Genomic DNA, 14,627 nt, shown 5'->3' on the forward strand with positions numbered 1-14,627 from the left:
GGTTGTAGTAAATTGTACATATGGAAAAATTAAAACATTTCTTTTTAACATTTTGGCAAAAAAGGGGGGTCCGTGCCTCAACAATTACATGACAATAAGCGTAAATCATTCTATTTCAATTTAAACAAAATAATACACACCTGAGAGAGAACCAAAATTGTGAAATCATCGCTATGTTCATGTTCAATTTCAAGCAAATCTGGTAGAGACTCTATGGGTAGAGAGAATGCGTCTCCCATCATCGCTTCCTTCAGAATCATGCGGTTTGTTAAATTTTCTCTCCAAACGTGATTTTTTTTTTCTGCACGGACTGTCATGGGCGTGTCATTCATGTCACAAATCATTTATAGCAACGCCTTCCTCGTTAGCCAAATAAACTTCTCACGCTACGCAATTTTAGGGAAAGAAAAGTCTATATTTAGAATCGTGGTTGAAACTGAAACTACACATGTATGATATAAAGCGGACGAAATAGAAGACACCCCTTTATTTTCTACACCTGTCAGGATAAAGGTTGAAAAAAGATACTTGAAAGATGTAACATTTTTTTTATTCAGATGAATATGAAAGTGCATACATGTGTGTATTGTCTTGTGGACTGAATAGGATGTTTTTTTTCTTCTTCTTGTGTTTGTTCCATGACATGTTAATAATGATGCACTGGTGGTTGATTATCCCCCCTCCGTATCTTCTTACTTTTTACATGAATATAAATCATGTAATAAAATATTCAATTGCACTTCAAAAATATATGCCAGAAATTTTAAAATTATAAATTATTCATAACCTACAATGTATTTAACATTACTACGTATATTACATGTAATTACTGAGCCCATATTTTATTAAAAACTACATGTATGGTTTTAAAAAAATGTATTGTGGAGTCCATTCAGTTTTGATTTTAATCAATTTTTGTACGAAGATCTACAAACAGAAGCATTGTATACTTGTCCATGGTTTATTTATCTATTTAGTTAACATTTTATTGTCAGAGGCTTGGATGAAATTTGAAAAAAGGCAAGACACGCATTTGAGCAAACAAAAACAGCAACAGTACTAATAATTTGGCATAACAAGCAGATTATAATCCATGTAAACAATTTCAGGATAAACTAAAGAAAATTGCAGGTCCCTAAACATGCTAAAGAATGAAAAATTAAAATTCAGGACAATAATGTCAGATGAGGGAGGGTAGGTAGAAGTGGTCCTGATCCCGAAATCCCGGGCTAAAAACACGAAATCCCGAGTTTAAATAAATTTAAATCCCGCTATTCCGAAGTTCGAAAAAAGAATTCCCTTATCCCGAAATCCCGAGCTTAAAAAAAAAATCCTGGTGCAATTCCCTCCCCTCCCCCTTTCCAATGATTAAAAAAATGCAGGACAACATTTTTAATTCTACCCCTCCCCCCATAAAATCAAATGGTATCATCCTTAGACTTTTGACTGTTTCCCTATACTTTTCTAACGTCCTGGTTTTCTTTTGATAATTTTTTTCACTCTGAAATTTCCCTTTTATGTCTCTTAGAAGATTCATTTATTGAAAATAGTAACTTTAAATGGATTAAAAGATTAAATGAATAACAAAAGGTGTACAGCTGCTCTTAGCAATAATTTAAACATTCTGATCATGATCTTTTAAAAGCTAGCATATTGCAGATGATTTTAAAACGTAGCAATGAATCGGACTATGAGTAAGAGTTATCTTATCTTAGGTGTTCTGTACCCCCTTAATTAACACTTAAAAGTGTTTAAAAACTGTCTGGTATGTGTTTCAAAAGTGTTTTATTTTGAAACACTTGTTTTTACAGTGTAAACATGGTTTGAAATGGGATTTTAAATTCTGCCTCGAACAGAAAAGTAGAAGACAAAATTACCATTTTTGTTGTCTTAACTTGATAAAAAGTGTTTTCCTGCGAATGATGGAGTATATTGTCTATTGGTGTGTGCACAAATGAACGTGTCTAAAATCCGGTAGAAACAGATAAAAGAAAGTTGCTTTCTATTCTATTTAACTAATTTCAATACTCACGAATGGCCATGATGTCTACTGGTCTTCTGTATATTGGTTTTCCGTTTAACATTGAAGATGAGACCAGTATCATCTTGTAACATCTTTACACCCGATGTTCAGATAGTTCTCCTCTCATATCAAACTGTCTGGTATTTGCCATTGTTATCACTCCAAATTTCGATTTAATTAGAGTAATCTATTGTCTTTTTTTTTAAACATAAGTTTGAGCTCAGTGCTATATTCAGGGCGATATACGCACGTCGTTCATATATAGATCAATACCAGTTTTGGTAGACTCAACTGCATATCAGCTGTCACAAAAAAATATATTACAAACTTCTTTTCACCAAAAGGGGGTTTACAGTTCAGACAATTTCAAAAGCCTTTTTGTGACATACTGTGGCGATGATATTATTATTATTTAAACGTCACCGCGTTTCAAACTTTATGAAAATATATATAGTTATTATCAGTCCTCTTTATCAGTGACATTAAAGCCATGATTGGCTGTCGGTTGAGTTTAATCAAATTTGATTTTGAAAATTTGCTTTCTTTCAGCTGAGAAGTTATCCAGTGTAAATATAACTTGGTTCATCTGTCGTAGCTTACAATGCAAAATATCAAAAGCAACAAACAATATTTTCTTATCGAATGTTTGCAATTTATATCGTTCTAAATAATGACAATACAATAAAATTCTAAACAATGTCACTTTTAATGTTGAAAAACTCATAATTTATGATGAATTTCATGATGATATTGTCAAAGTTGAACGTAAGGACATTCATCATATCAATCGAGTCGAGTTTCATGCTTAGTTAGGTCTGGGGTTTTTTTTTCTTCATATTTATCAATTTTTATGTATAAAACGGAGCACGAACAAATGACTCTTTTGCTTGTTATGTCGTGAAAAATGTATTTGCAATACTAACACACACCACACACACATAAACACAAATTAACAGTGACATACAAATGTATCCAAAAAATGTTCCAACGAAGAACAACAACGAAAGCACCTGTTATTCTTGTACATTTTTTCATAGTATGTACTTTCATGTATATCTCATACAAACGCTTAATTTTACAATGCATCCTTAATCTATTTTAAGCTTTATCAGCAATCTGGATGTGTATACTAAACTGTAAACAAAGAGTTTTGTATTGATGTATCTGGAATTAAATTTCGTTTATGACTTTTTAGAGAATAACAGCCTGAAAACTATCAACACAAGTACTGTAAGCTGTGCGCACATGACTATGTTTTATTTTGTTCAACGAGGTTTACTTTATTAAAAGCTAGTTTGCATAAGAAACGCATCTTTAACGAAACCATTTGGCCGTTTTCTCAAGAGAACACGAGGTTTTATTAAATTTACTCTTAAGATTTGCAAATTGTGTTGCTGAATTTCGACTTCAGATAGTTTTTCATGCCTTTACGGCTTGTTCTATTAATCTCTGAAATAAAAGGGAACACTGTCCGAAGTTTTCGGGTCACATTTACAATTTAATTCGCACTTTGAAAGTTTAGGGGAGATTTTTTTTTTATTGTAAGGAGACACATATCCATAAAAAAACTACAAGTCACCGTATGACATCATTCAACAATGAGCAAAACCTTTTCTGTATAGCATGCTATAAAAGATGTTTATATCTGTATGTGTTTTCCTAATTAAGTCTCCTAAACACGAGATAATGAAATATTAAAACATGTATCGCTATTTTACGAGTTTTCCTTTGATCTTGCTGACTGATAATTTCCTTTCTCAGCGGAGTTAAGTGATATGAAAACGGAGTCGTGTGATATGAAAACGGAGTCGAGTGATATGAAAATTATCGATAGAAACTAAAGGAACACGTGCTGTTGTCAAGGAAATACTCATTATTACTTTGGTTACTGATAACGCGAACTTTTTGAGACATAAACCTGAACCACTCGAAATTCGTATAAAATCACAATTCAATGGATGACTTACTATTTATTACTTTTTTCAATTTTTCATTGTTCTCTTTGTAATATTTCCAATTTCTTCTCGTACTTTCCATGTCAATACACAAGTATTTTACCGTAAGCTGTTATAAAATCCATAGTAAACAAAAATAAATAAACAAAACGAAAGACAAACTGTATGACAGATATTGAAAAAAAGTGTAATAAACAGGTTTCAAAATTGAATAAACAAAACAACGCGAGCCAAACTATGTACTTGACCGACAAATATTGAAAAAAGTGCAATATATCGGTTTTAAACATAGAACTTATAGAAGTATACAACTATACTGCAGAGTACAGTTAAGTGTCACCTGTAATATTAAAAACAGATTTTAGTTCCTTCATACGAGAGTTGTACCTTGTAATAAAATTGAAGTTATGCCAATCTCTAATGGTAGAGTCTGTTATAAATGACGTACATGCGAGATCGAGGGTTGAGGTACAAGTTCTGTAATGGTGCACAATGGCATCTTCCGAATCAATCTCATATGAAGTATAATTTTTACTATCTGGCCACGCCCTACTGACATGATGGATTCCTACTTCAAATATCTTATAAGGTTCAACTATCAATTTACTACGAATTTTACTGGTACCCTCGGTTCTATAATTATGTTCGAGCACATCAAATGTTGTATTGCCTTTTGCTTCAGGATTTCTGATAAAGAATGCAGTACGGAATCTAAATGCTGCAATTCGGCTGTCTGTAGACTTTTTCTGTTCTATCAATTTTCGCAAAGAATATCCTGAATTGTGGGAAACTATATATTCGTCTAAGTCCGAAAAGGCTAGGTATTTGAAGTAAAACATTCCTCGATATAAGCAATCGTTGATGGCAACTGATTGGCCATAATACCAAACGTGATTGCTTTCAACCGGAAGTACCCACGGGATTATTGTAATTGTACTACGGTCCTCTAGATATTCTAATATGGAATTCAAATTTGAAGAAATATTGTACACATAAAATATCAAATGGTCTATGCCGAGTGCATTTGTTAGAGATACGAATTTAAGAAACTGAGTTGGTTGTATATCGCCATAAAGTGGCGGAATACAAAGTCCAAACTTTCCATTGTCCTCCTTTTCTTTTTCTCTTCTAAACGAACTCGTCTTTAACAATGGAATCATAGTGGATAGATGATTTCCATGTGAAATATCATTATCTTTAATAACAAAACTACAAGGAATGGTCTCCAATTCATTCATTGGTATTTTGCATGATAATATCCATCCACCATGAGTAAAATGGTGGTTTTCACACATTTCATAGATAATCACCGGTTCGGAATAATACTTGTCTTTATTAGCACCATACGCAAAATTACATGAAAGGTTAAGGTTTTGTTTCAAATCTCGACCATTGATCATTGATATCATTCGTACATGTGGTATTCCAGTGCGGTTATCGAAGAAAGCCGAGTAAACATATACACTGTTTATTGTATGGTATGGTCGCAGTAGAAGTGTTTCGTAATCTTGATTTTGCATACAATTGTCAAATAATGGATGACCGATTCGAAGTTGTTCTGGTCTCCTATGGCTTTTCATGTGGCGAATCACTTGGTCTGGTCGTATATTAAAATTGCTATCTTGTGTAGTATGCATATTATGCAGTAAATAAAATGCAATCATTATTGAAATCAAATATGCACAAAATACCAGTATCGCAATTGTTTTCAGTCGTGGACACCTCATTATATTTATATTAACATATCATCTATTGTTAGTAACCACAGAGGAAAGTAATGTAACTTAGTTCCATTATTATTTATTTATTCCATGTTGAAATCTTTAAAAGCAAATCACACATATTTTCTGTACAGATTTTCAAGTCCATACACTCCATGCACTCAACCGTTTAAGCTCTTTAAAATAAATAACAGTTAGTTTTGAATTTGATTTCTAAATTATACAAGTAACTTAATACTTGATAATCAATAACACTTCCATAAGCTTGTTCCAGTTGTCTTTCTTTGCTGTGGATATAAAATCTATAATTATATAATTAGCGACTTAAAACACCATGCAATATCCAGTCAAAGACCTGACAATAATTTAATAATGATATATTTTTAACTCATTGTTTAAAGCCGTACGGTGGTCTTTAGATGCGAAAATCTAATAATTGTATTGATTTGGTCATTGTTGAAGGCCGTATTGTGGTCTAAAGCAGGTACTAACATCCACGTCAATAGGTTTCTGGTGTATATGTCTCATTGACAATCGCACCACATCTTGTTTTGATAAAAACTTATAAAACTGCATGCATTATTCCTTATGTAGAGAAAGTCAAAAGAAACTGATAATTTGTTTCGTTGAGATCATGGTGAGGTCATTCATGCTTATACTCAGTATCAACACTTAAGTATTTACCTTCGACTTTACCAAAATGCCAAACTCAAATAGTCAGTCTTTGGTTCCTCTTCAAGTTTCAGTAGTCATTCAACGTGTCTAAAGATTAGGATCTAAATATTTTTGCGACTTAGTTGTAAGCCGACGTGCTGCTTTGTTCTTATCATACATTCTTTTTCATACAATAGCTTCTTGAAAATAAATTAACCTATTTAGTAACTTTATTTTTTTAACTGTCAAATTACGTTCCGCTATATAAATGATGTCTTTCACCGAATATTTCATTTTTTTTAAATGACCTAGTTCGTCACATCTTTGACTTTGAACATAAAATAAAAGATACCACAAAGTTAAAACTGATTCATATCTTGGCTTATAACTAGAAATTGACAATTAGGGTAGTTTTAAAAAACTAATCTAGACGATATAAGATATAATTTCAATTGCACTATTGTTAACGACCCATTTTGTATATAAAAAAAAGATGTGGTATGATTGTCTTCGATACAACTCTTCAAAAGTGACAAAATGACACAGAAATGAACAACAATATGTCACTGTGTGGTCTTCAACAACGAGCGAAGCCCATACCACACAGTCAGTTATAAAAGGCATCGAAATGAAAGATGTAATTAATCAAACGAAAAAACTAACGGCCCGGCTAATTTATGTTCAGACAAATGAAAGAAAACAAATATGATACAAAGCAACAAACGACAACCACTGAATTGTATGCAGGCTCCTGACTAAAGACAGGCACATGCATACATAATGAGGCGGGGTTTAACATGTTAGCGGTATCCCAACTCTCCCGAACTGGGTTATTTTCGCTTATTTTGAAGGATAAAAGGAAAAGTTGCGAAATTAAATTCCGCGAAAATTTATGCATACGTATACAATTGTATGTGTAAAAATTCCCCATTGTTATCCTCGATCGTGACATGACCATGTACCTTACAAAGACTAACACGACGAGTGCCAACAGTTGTACAAGAACTTTTACTTTTAAGTGCACTCGGGTTTATCTATGGATTTTCTTGGTTTTAGTTTGTTATTTTGCTGTTTCTGTACTATTCGATTTTTCATCGCCAGAGTTGGCTGAAAATAATATAGAACAGAAACAGCAAAAAATAACACAAACAACACAAACCCCATAACCTAGAAGTGAATTAGTCTTGTTTTTGTTTTATTTAAACAGTCGAATTCGATCACGTAAAAGGGTATACTAAGATGTTCCAATATATACCTTTATGTAATTCTACTGATCGAAACTACCGAAACTAAAACGATAAAGGATCGAGATCTTCAAGAACTAATGTAACTCCAAGGCGTTTGTATACACATATTACAAATAGGTGGTCGTTTTCTGTAATTAATGGAATCTAGTGTTGATTTCAGTACTTTTATATACCTTCTTTGTTAAACTTATTTAAGACATTTCTTGACCCAAGCGATTTAACGCTTAAGTATTTGTAAAACACATTTCTTGTGTCATGTTGGAACTGTTATTTTGTCAGTAGATGCATGTTGATTGTTTTTGTTAATTAGGATTGCTGTCTTATTGAGACATTTCAAGTCATATACATATGTTTGGGATGGATTTCGATTAACGGTTTACTCAAGCAGCAAACGAGAAAATTTGCATTTTTTCAGAATTGTTCTGAAATGCACGAATGATATGGAAAAAATAATATATTTTTGAGGAGATGTCTGGCTTAACAGGCAAGACCTTTGTCTATTTAAACACCTATACTTTTTATCATATAGTGTTACTGTATAGAGAGTTTAAGTTGCTGAACGATTTTCACTATAGTTTTGTATTCTATTGTATTTTGATATGTTTGATAGTTAATTGTCAATTTTCTGAAGTTCTATCACTTGATATCGGCAGTGCTTTTTTGGTTTTATAATTGCAAATCGTCATGCTCTGTAGTTCTATCGTTGAAAATCGTCAATGATTTATATCGAAGACATACTTTGACCTATAATGGATTACTTTTGTAAATTGTGACTAAGTTGGAGAGTTTTCTCATTGGCACTCATATCTTCTTATATCTATCTATAGTTTTATCTTTTAAAATCGTCAATGCTCTGTAGTTTTATCATTGAAAATCGTCAATGATCTGTTGTTTATCTCCTTAGTACAACAGAACAAGGATATGAACAACTAATTTAAAATGCCACCGTGCGGCGTTTAAAAACGAGCCAAACATATACAGAATCAGCTAGTATTAAAAGACCAAAGATGGAAACAAAGGAAACAATTTCATAAAAGAACCAACCGTTTGATTTGCGATAAATATATATATATATATAAAGGACAAGCAATAATCAAATAAAGACAAGATAACATGCATTTGACTGCGGAGAGGCACATAGAGAACATACTAACTGCACAATGGTTGTATTAGTTTCTGAAATTTCAAATATCAAATATTTTGAGACATTGATTGACTAAATACGCACTTAGTACAGTAAATTACGTATCAGGTACCGTTAGTGTTATTAAACAAGAGGTTGTACTCATTAGATCTGTACTAAGGAAAATAACATTGATACAAGGAAAAAGACTCAAACAAAAATATAACAAATGAAGTTTCTATTAATGCAAATAATATTGAAGATGTCTAATCAATTGCCACCTTAAATATTATTGAATTGGACATAGAAACAAGATTACCACGACCTCACAAATGTGTAGTTAGTCAATGTGAAAAAGATCTAAAAAGAGGTTGACACTGGCTGTTCGAGATGTGTAAATACACAGCCACGTCCGTTCGAAATTCATGCCAACGATAAAAGCCACGAGCAGGAATTGTGGCTGATAGAAAATCTGTTTAGTTTTCAGAATCATTTAAGACAAAAACAAAGAATGTATTTTAAACATATAGTTACACTTACACAACATACACGTTAGTCAAAATGCAATAAAACATCATTATTAGTTACATTTTATACATTATTCAACATTAACTAAGAAACAGAAGAGAGATTGATTAGAAAATTAATAAGATATTAATTTTGTCTTCAGAATAAAGCAACCCTTATTTTCCTTTTTCTATTTTCATCTAATGGAAACAACTATTTTTTATAAAACATAAATTTGCATGTACCAATTTGGTCTTAAATGTTTGGCATTGTAATAGTTTTGTAACATTGTTTTTGCAACCTAACTACCTAAATATTAAAAACTATAACTCCTTTTGTGGAAATTTTAAAACTAGGTGTATCTTTCATATATTTGAATAAAATCTCGTCCAGAGAACAACTATGTTATCAAGCTTAAATTGGTGCTTTTAACGAATATTTTTTCAAATTATCTTCTGGTTCGCTAACGCTAACATATTTCTCTTTTTTCTAAAAATGGAAACTAAATAATTCTAATACTGCATGTACTATAATGTAAACTACTCTGAATTATGAGTACATGTAGTGAAACGATTTTATCGTAATAAGAGATGAATGGTCTATTCCATTTGTATTTGTTTACCTAATCGAGTGATAAAATAAAAAAAAAAGGGGGTTTATACAGTTTTTTTCAATTATAGTTCGGTATCATTATGATCCGGGGGAAGTAATGGGGACTTTGGTGTTTCCTGAATTATTGGTTCTGGGTGTGATCTCATTGCTGCTCGGCGAGCCTCTTCTGAATTTGCTGACGATTCCTCAAGCCATCTCATGAAACGATTGTCAAAATGATGGTTACTGTTCACATGTTTCATTCTTGCGTCAGGACATGATGTTAGTGAATTGTGTACATCTAGATTATGCGAACTAAGAGAAGACTGATAAATTTCCTTAGGTTTAGGTTTGCCTTGTTCTACAAAATAAGTGTTTACAACATTTGCTATCGTTTCCGGTTCCTGTGTTTCTTCCTCCTGAAAGAAGATCATCTCATTATTATGCAAATTTTCGTGCAATCGAGGTCGCAAAAGATGACCTTCATTCGGATAGCGATCCGGACTACTTTGTGGTCTAGCTTTCAAAAATGTCTTTTGTGCGTTTAAACAAGGTGTAAATGAACTTTTAGGTCTTTGAGTAGTATTAACGGTTAATCTCGGTTCAATGACTGGTTTTGGTGCCGAGGCAGCACGTGGTACCGCCACATTTGCGTTCAGACTATTTTTCATGGGGACTCGTCTTATGATATAATCATTATCATGGTTTGTGTTTACAGATGGTGTTAAATATGTTGGGTCATGATTTAATTTCAATCGTCTTTTAAACAATTGAAGTGATGTATGAATTGTTGCCTGCCGTTTTGCTGCCTCAGTTCGCCGATGCCGCAGACTTGGTTTGCTCATTCTACCGGGTTTTTCATTGGATTGAATAGCACTACCGCGCACTTCACAACTTAATTGAGCATGTTCTCTTTCCCTAGGTTCATAGTCCTCTTGCATTTTGCTCTTTTTGTGTTCCTCTTGTATATGAAATCTCACGTTTTTAATTTTTGTTTCTTGTTTTAGGTCTCCCGGCAGACTCCAGTGACGTTTATCTGGATCCTCAATATCTACATTGTATACGTGACTAGGATCTTTTGATTCCCCATGCAAGACATAATTTTCAATTGATGGAAATTCCTTACTCCTACTGCTGTTTGCTTCTCTTATGAACTTGAGATGAGATCGTTTAACTCTCTCTAATTGTCGTTCATTTTTATCACTAGGTTTTAACATAGTTCCTGTATTACCTTTCCGTTTTATTTGGTATATCAATGGATTTTGATTTTTCAAAGGCTTATCATTTTCCTTGCCTGGTTCTTCTTGGATCATGCCTACTATTTGTTTACGTATTACTTCCGCATTTGGTGATTTAGGCGTGCGTGGTGTATGTAGAGGCTCATGTGCCGAGTTGCACACCCGCAACATCTTTGGCACAACTAAAATCCTAAAATAAAGAAAACATAATCATTCAGTTATTAAAAAAAACGATAGAATAAGTATCGGAAAAGTTGTGGTACAAGGATACATCGTGACTTTGCAAACTATTAAGGTACCTACTTATGCCAATATATTTCGACATTCAAAGATCTGACAGTTTTGGCAAAAGTATACTTGTATGAAATTAGTACACGCAATAAATGTTTCAGAAACAACGATGAGATACACTTTTTGTTGGAATATTTTAACAAAATATACGGTTTCATAAAAGGAAACTAGAGAATACACTACTAACTAGTATATAATCAATTGTAATATAATAAAAGATGACGACGGATATGTTCCAATCTTCTTAAAAACAATCTTGTCATCTTTTTCTCCGAATATGACCTACCGATTAAGACTAATCAGGTTTGTAAGTACATGAGCAACACTACGGGTGCTACGTGTGGAGCAGGATCGGCCTAATACCCATAGCACATTAGATCACCAACGGGTTTTTTAGGCTTTGTGTTACTCAGTCCTAAGTTTTCTATGTTGTGTTTTGTATACTGTTGTTGGTATTTTTTTTTTCTGCTTTGCCATGGCGTTGTCAGTTCAATTTCGACTTATGAGTTTGGATGTCCCTTTGGTATCTTCGCCTCTTTTTTTGTGACCATAGGGTAATTCGTATTTTTATTCTTATTTCTATATTTGTTGTTGGGAAACAACCCTTTTATAATGTGATCAATGTTCCTGTAGGCATTTATTCGTTTTTATATGAGATTGGACCAGTATGTGGCGAATCACTAACTTCTCTGGTAATTTCACCAACCTACATCTAATAAACAAATAAAATAACTGTGTTAAAAATGTTCAGATTTTGATTGATGAGAATACGAATTCTAAATACTTGAAGGAGATCAAAATGCCTCAGATGAATGTAATGTCGCAGCAGATCGTTGTTTAGGAACAAACTCCCTTTTTTAAGTAATAATATTTTATAAGCACTAGTGATCATGACTACCACATGACAGTTGAAGTATATACTCTTTTACTACTAAGAACCAAGTACGCCGTATTCCATAAAATAGAATAAGCAATTCTACGGTAAAAACTTTTTTCACATTTTATCAAATGCATAACAACTTGGTGAGAGGGATGGGACTATAAATTCTATAAAACTTATAGCACAAATCGAATAAATTTGATTGCTTCTTTTTATTTGTCAGTCAAAAAAAGTCTAAACGATGAAATGTATTTAAGACAGTGGGATCCCAAATTAATCGAAGTCGATGCCTTTTTCCGTAACTACACTGAAAGCAAGTAATGAAAAGAATTGATTCTACATATAATTCAGTTAAGATTCCATTTTACTACAATATCAGAAGAATCCTAGTAGGTGTAAATCTTAAAGAAAAATACTTTTCTAATTCTAAAATAATGGTTAAATTTTAGAAACAAACCTGTCACCGTCACGGAACTGGTACAGCTTTAACATTAAGTCCGCCATATTCCAGATGTTAGTTAGAAAAGAACTTTTCAACTGCTGACAATTTCACAATATATGATATAACATTTAAAAGTTTAATTGCCAGTTTATAAATAAACATTTATAGAACTTTATGAAAGGCGTTCGGTTTATAATGACAACCATTCAACCCTACTGTAAAGAATTAATTTCAAGTGGTAATTATCTATATATATAATAGGTTAAATGAATTTGATACGTAAAATCGTACATGTATATAGATAGTTGGCATACATGAGAATGTCGAGGCCATACTCGTAAATAAAAGATAAGAATGTGTAATAAGTGCGAAAACCCACAAATTGTGATACCTTTTGTTTTAATACGCACAAAACATATACATGTATGTGTTCAGTTTAATTTCAATTACAAACTAATAGTAAGCGTGACTGTACGTCATTTAGTAAAACAACAAAAGGGTAGAAGAGAACACATGGTGACCCTGCTTTGCAGATTTAATCGAGAGACGCAAGATGCTAAAGGTACATCCAAACTTACAATTTGGAGTTTAGTATGGCGTTCATTATCACTGAACCAGTATATATTTGTTTAGGGGCCAGCTGAAGGACGCTTCCGGGTGCGGGAATTTCTCGTTGCATTGAAGACCTGTTGGTGACCTTCTGCTGTTGTCTGCTCTATGGTACAAAAACCAACAAGGTAATATGTTGAAAAATTTGCGAAGAAAAAACCCAAAGAAATTCTACCAGAAATTCAAAAGACCAAAGACCGAAAACGGACATAAAATAACTTTGGAACAATTTCAGAAACATTTTAAAAACTTAATGTCAAATACCTCAGAGACTGACAAGGCAACGAATACAGAAACTTTACCAAACGTACACGAGGAACTAGACATTCCATTTACAGATATCGAATTAGAAAAATGCTTGAAGAAATTGAAATATGATAAAGCTACGGGGTTCGACAACATCATGAACGAATATCTTATTGCTGGAAAAACTGTACTTATTCCAATATTGTGCAAACTTTTTAATAATATTCTTAATTCCGGAAATTTCCCTGAAATATGGGTTAACAGTATTATTGTACCTGTTTTTAAAAAAGGAGACGTGAATGACCCTAAAAATTACCGTGGAATATCTTTAGTATCGCATGTTGGGAAATTCTTCACCTCGCTGCTGAATACAAGGTTGCTACAATGGAGTGAAAAGAACAATGTGTTGACAGACGCACAATTTGGTTTCCGTCCTGGATTTGGAACAGTCGATGCCGTCTTTGCCCTTTATTCCCTTATCACTAATTCTTTGAGTAAAGGTAAACAACACTGGACACTTTTAATTTGCAAAACACTCATTTGCAAATCCGCCGCCGCCTCAAACAAGAGCTACAATATCATGTATATAACCAAAATGTGCGGAATTACATGGGATTCAATAATTTCATTGGTTTTATACTGTTACTTTCATATTTATTTTGCAATTTGAATTATAAAAACATGGGATTTTCAATATCCCATGGGACAGGGCAAAATCCCATGGGATTTACCATTATCCCATGGGATTTTGGTTAAATCCCATGGGATTTTTTTTGGTCCCATGGGATTATTGTAGTCCCATGGGATATTTGTTGTCCCATGGGACAAAAAAAATCCCATGGGACTATAATTATCCCATGGGATTTTTAATATCCCATGGGACAAAATAAAATCCTATGGGATTAAAATTATATATATATATATATAAATATAAAGTTATGTGTATGTTACAATGAATGCTGTTTGGTAGTAAAATGTTTTAAATGTATACGAGTTTTTTTTATATTTTTTATATATACATATATATAATTTTTTTTAAATTTTGTCACAAACATGTTTTTTATTTGTTTATATGACAATAAATATTATTCTTATTTTGG

The 14,627-nt window shown here is 32.7% G+C and overlaps 2 protein-coding genes across 3 annotated transcripts in view; both read right to left on the reverse strand.

Annotated features, from left to right (window-relative positions):
• Positions 1-4,006: 4,006 nt before the first annotated feature.
• Positions 4,007-5,864, reverse strand: LOC139519645 (beta-1,4-galactosyltransferase galt-1-like). The gene has a single exon (XM_071311849.1). It carries the CDS (start codon positions 5,703-5,705, stop codon positions 4,308-4,310), a length of 1,398 nt encoding a protein of 465 aa, XP_071167950.1. The 5' UTR covers positions 5,706-5,864; the 3' UTR covers positions 4,007-4,307.
• A 3,082-nt stretch (positions 5,865-8,946) lies between these two features.
• The window catches only part of LOC139521845 (uncharacterized), a 29,867-nt gene continuing 24,186 nt past the window's right edge, over positions 8,947-14,627 (reverse strand). The window contains exons 1-2 of one of the 2 annotated variants that reach the window (XM_071315500.1): positions 12,688-12,848; positions 8,947-11,249 (exon numbers count right to left, since the gene is read on the reverse strand). In XM_071315500.1, the coding sequence (XP_071171601.1) occupies positions 9,905-11,249; positions 12,688-12,734 (1,392 nt within the window). In that variant the 5' untranslated portion in view covers positions 12,735-12,848 and the 3' untranslated portion in view covers positions 8,947-9,904. Of the gene's footprint in view, positions 11,250-12,687; positions 12,849-14,627 lie in introns of those variants that run through there. The other variant, XM_071315501.1, reaches the window with a different exon arrangement.

This window comes from Mytilus edulis, chromosome 4, assembly GCF_963676685.1.
Source record: "Mytilus edulis chromosome 4, xbMytEdul2.2, whole genome shotgun sequence".
NCBI lineage: Eukaryota > Metazoa > Mollusca > Bivalvia > Mytilida > Mytilidae > Mytilus > Mytilus edulis.

Excerpts from the sequence above, each read along its gene's own strand:
- LOC139519645 (XM_071311849.1), bottom strand. The coding sequence starts at position 5,705 with ATGAGGTGTCCACGACTGAAAACAATTGCGATACTGGTATTTTGTGCA.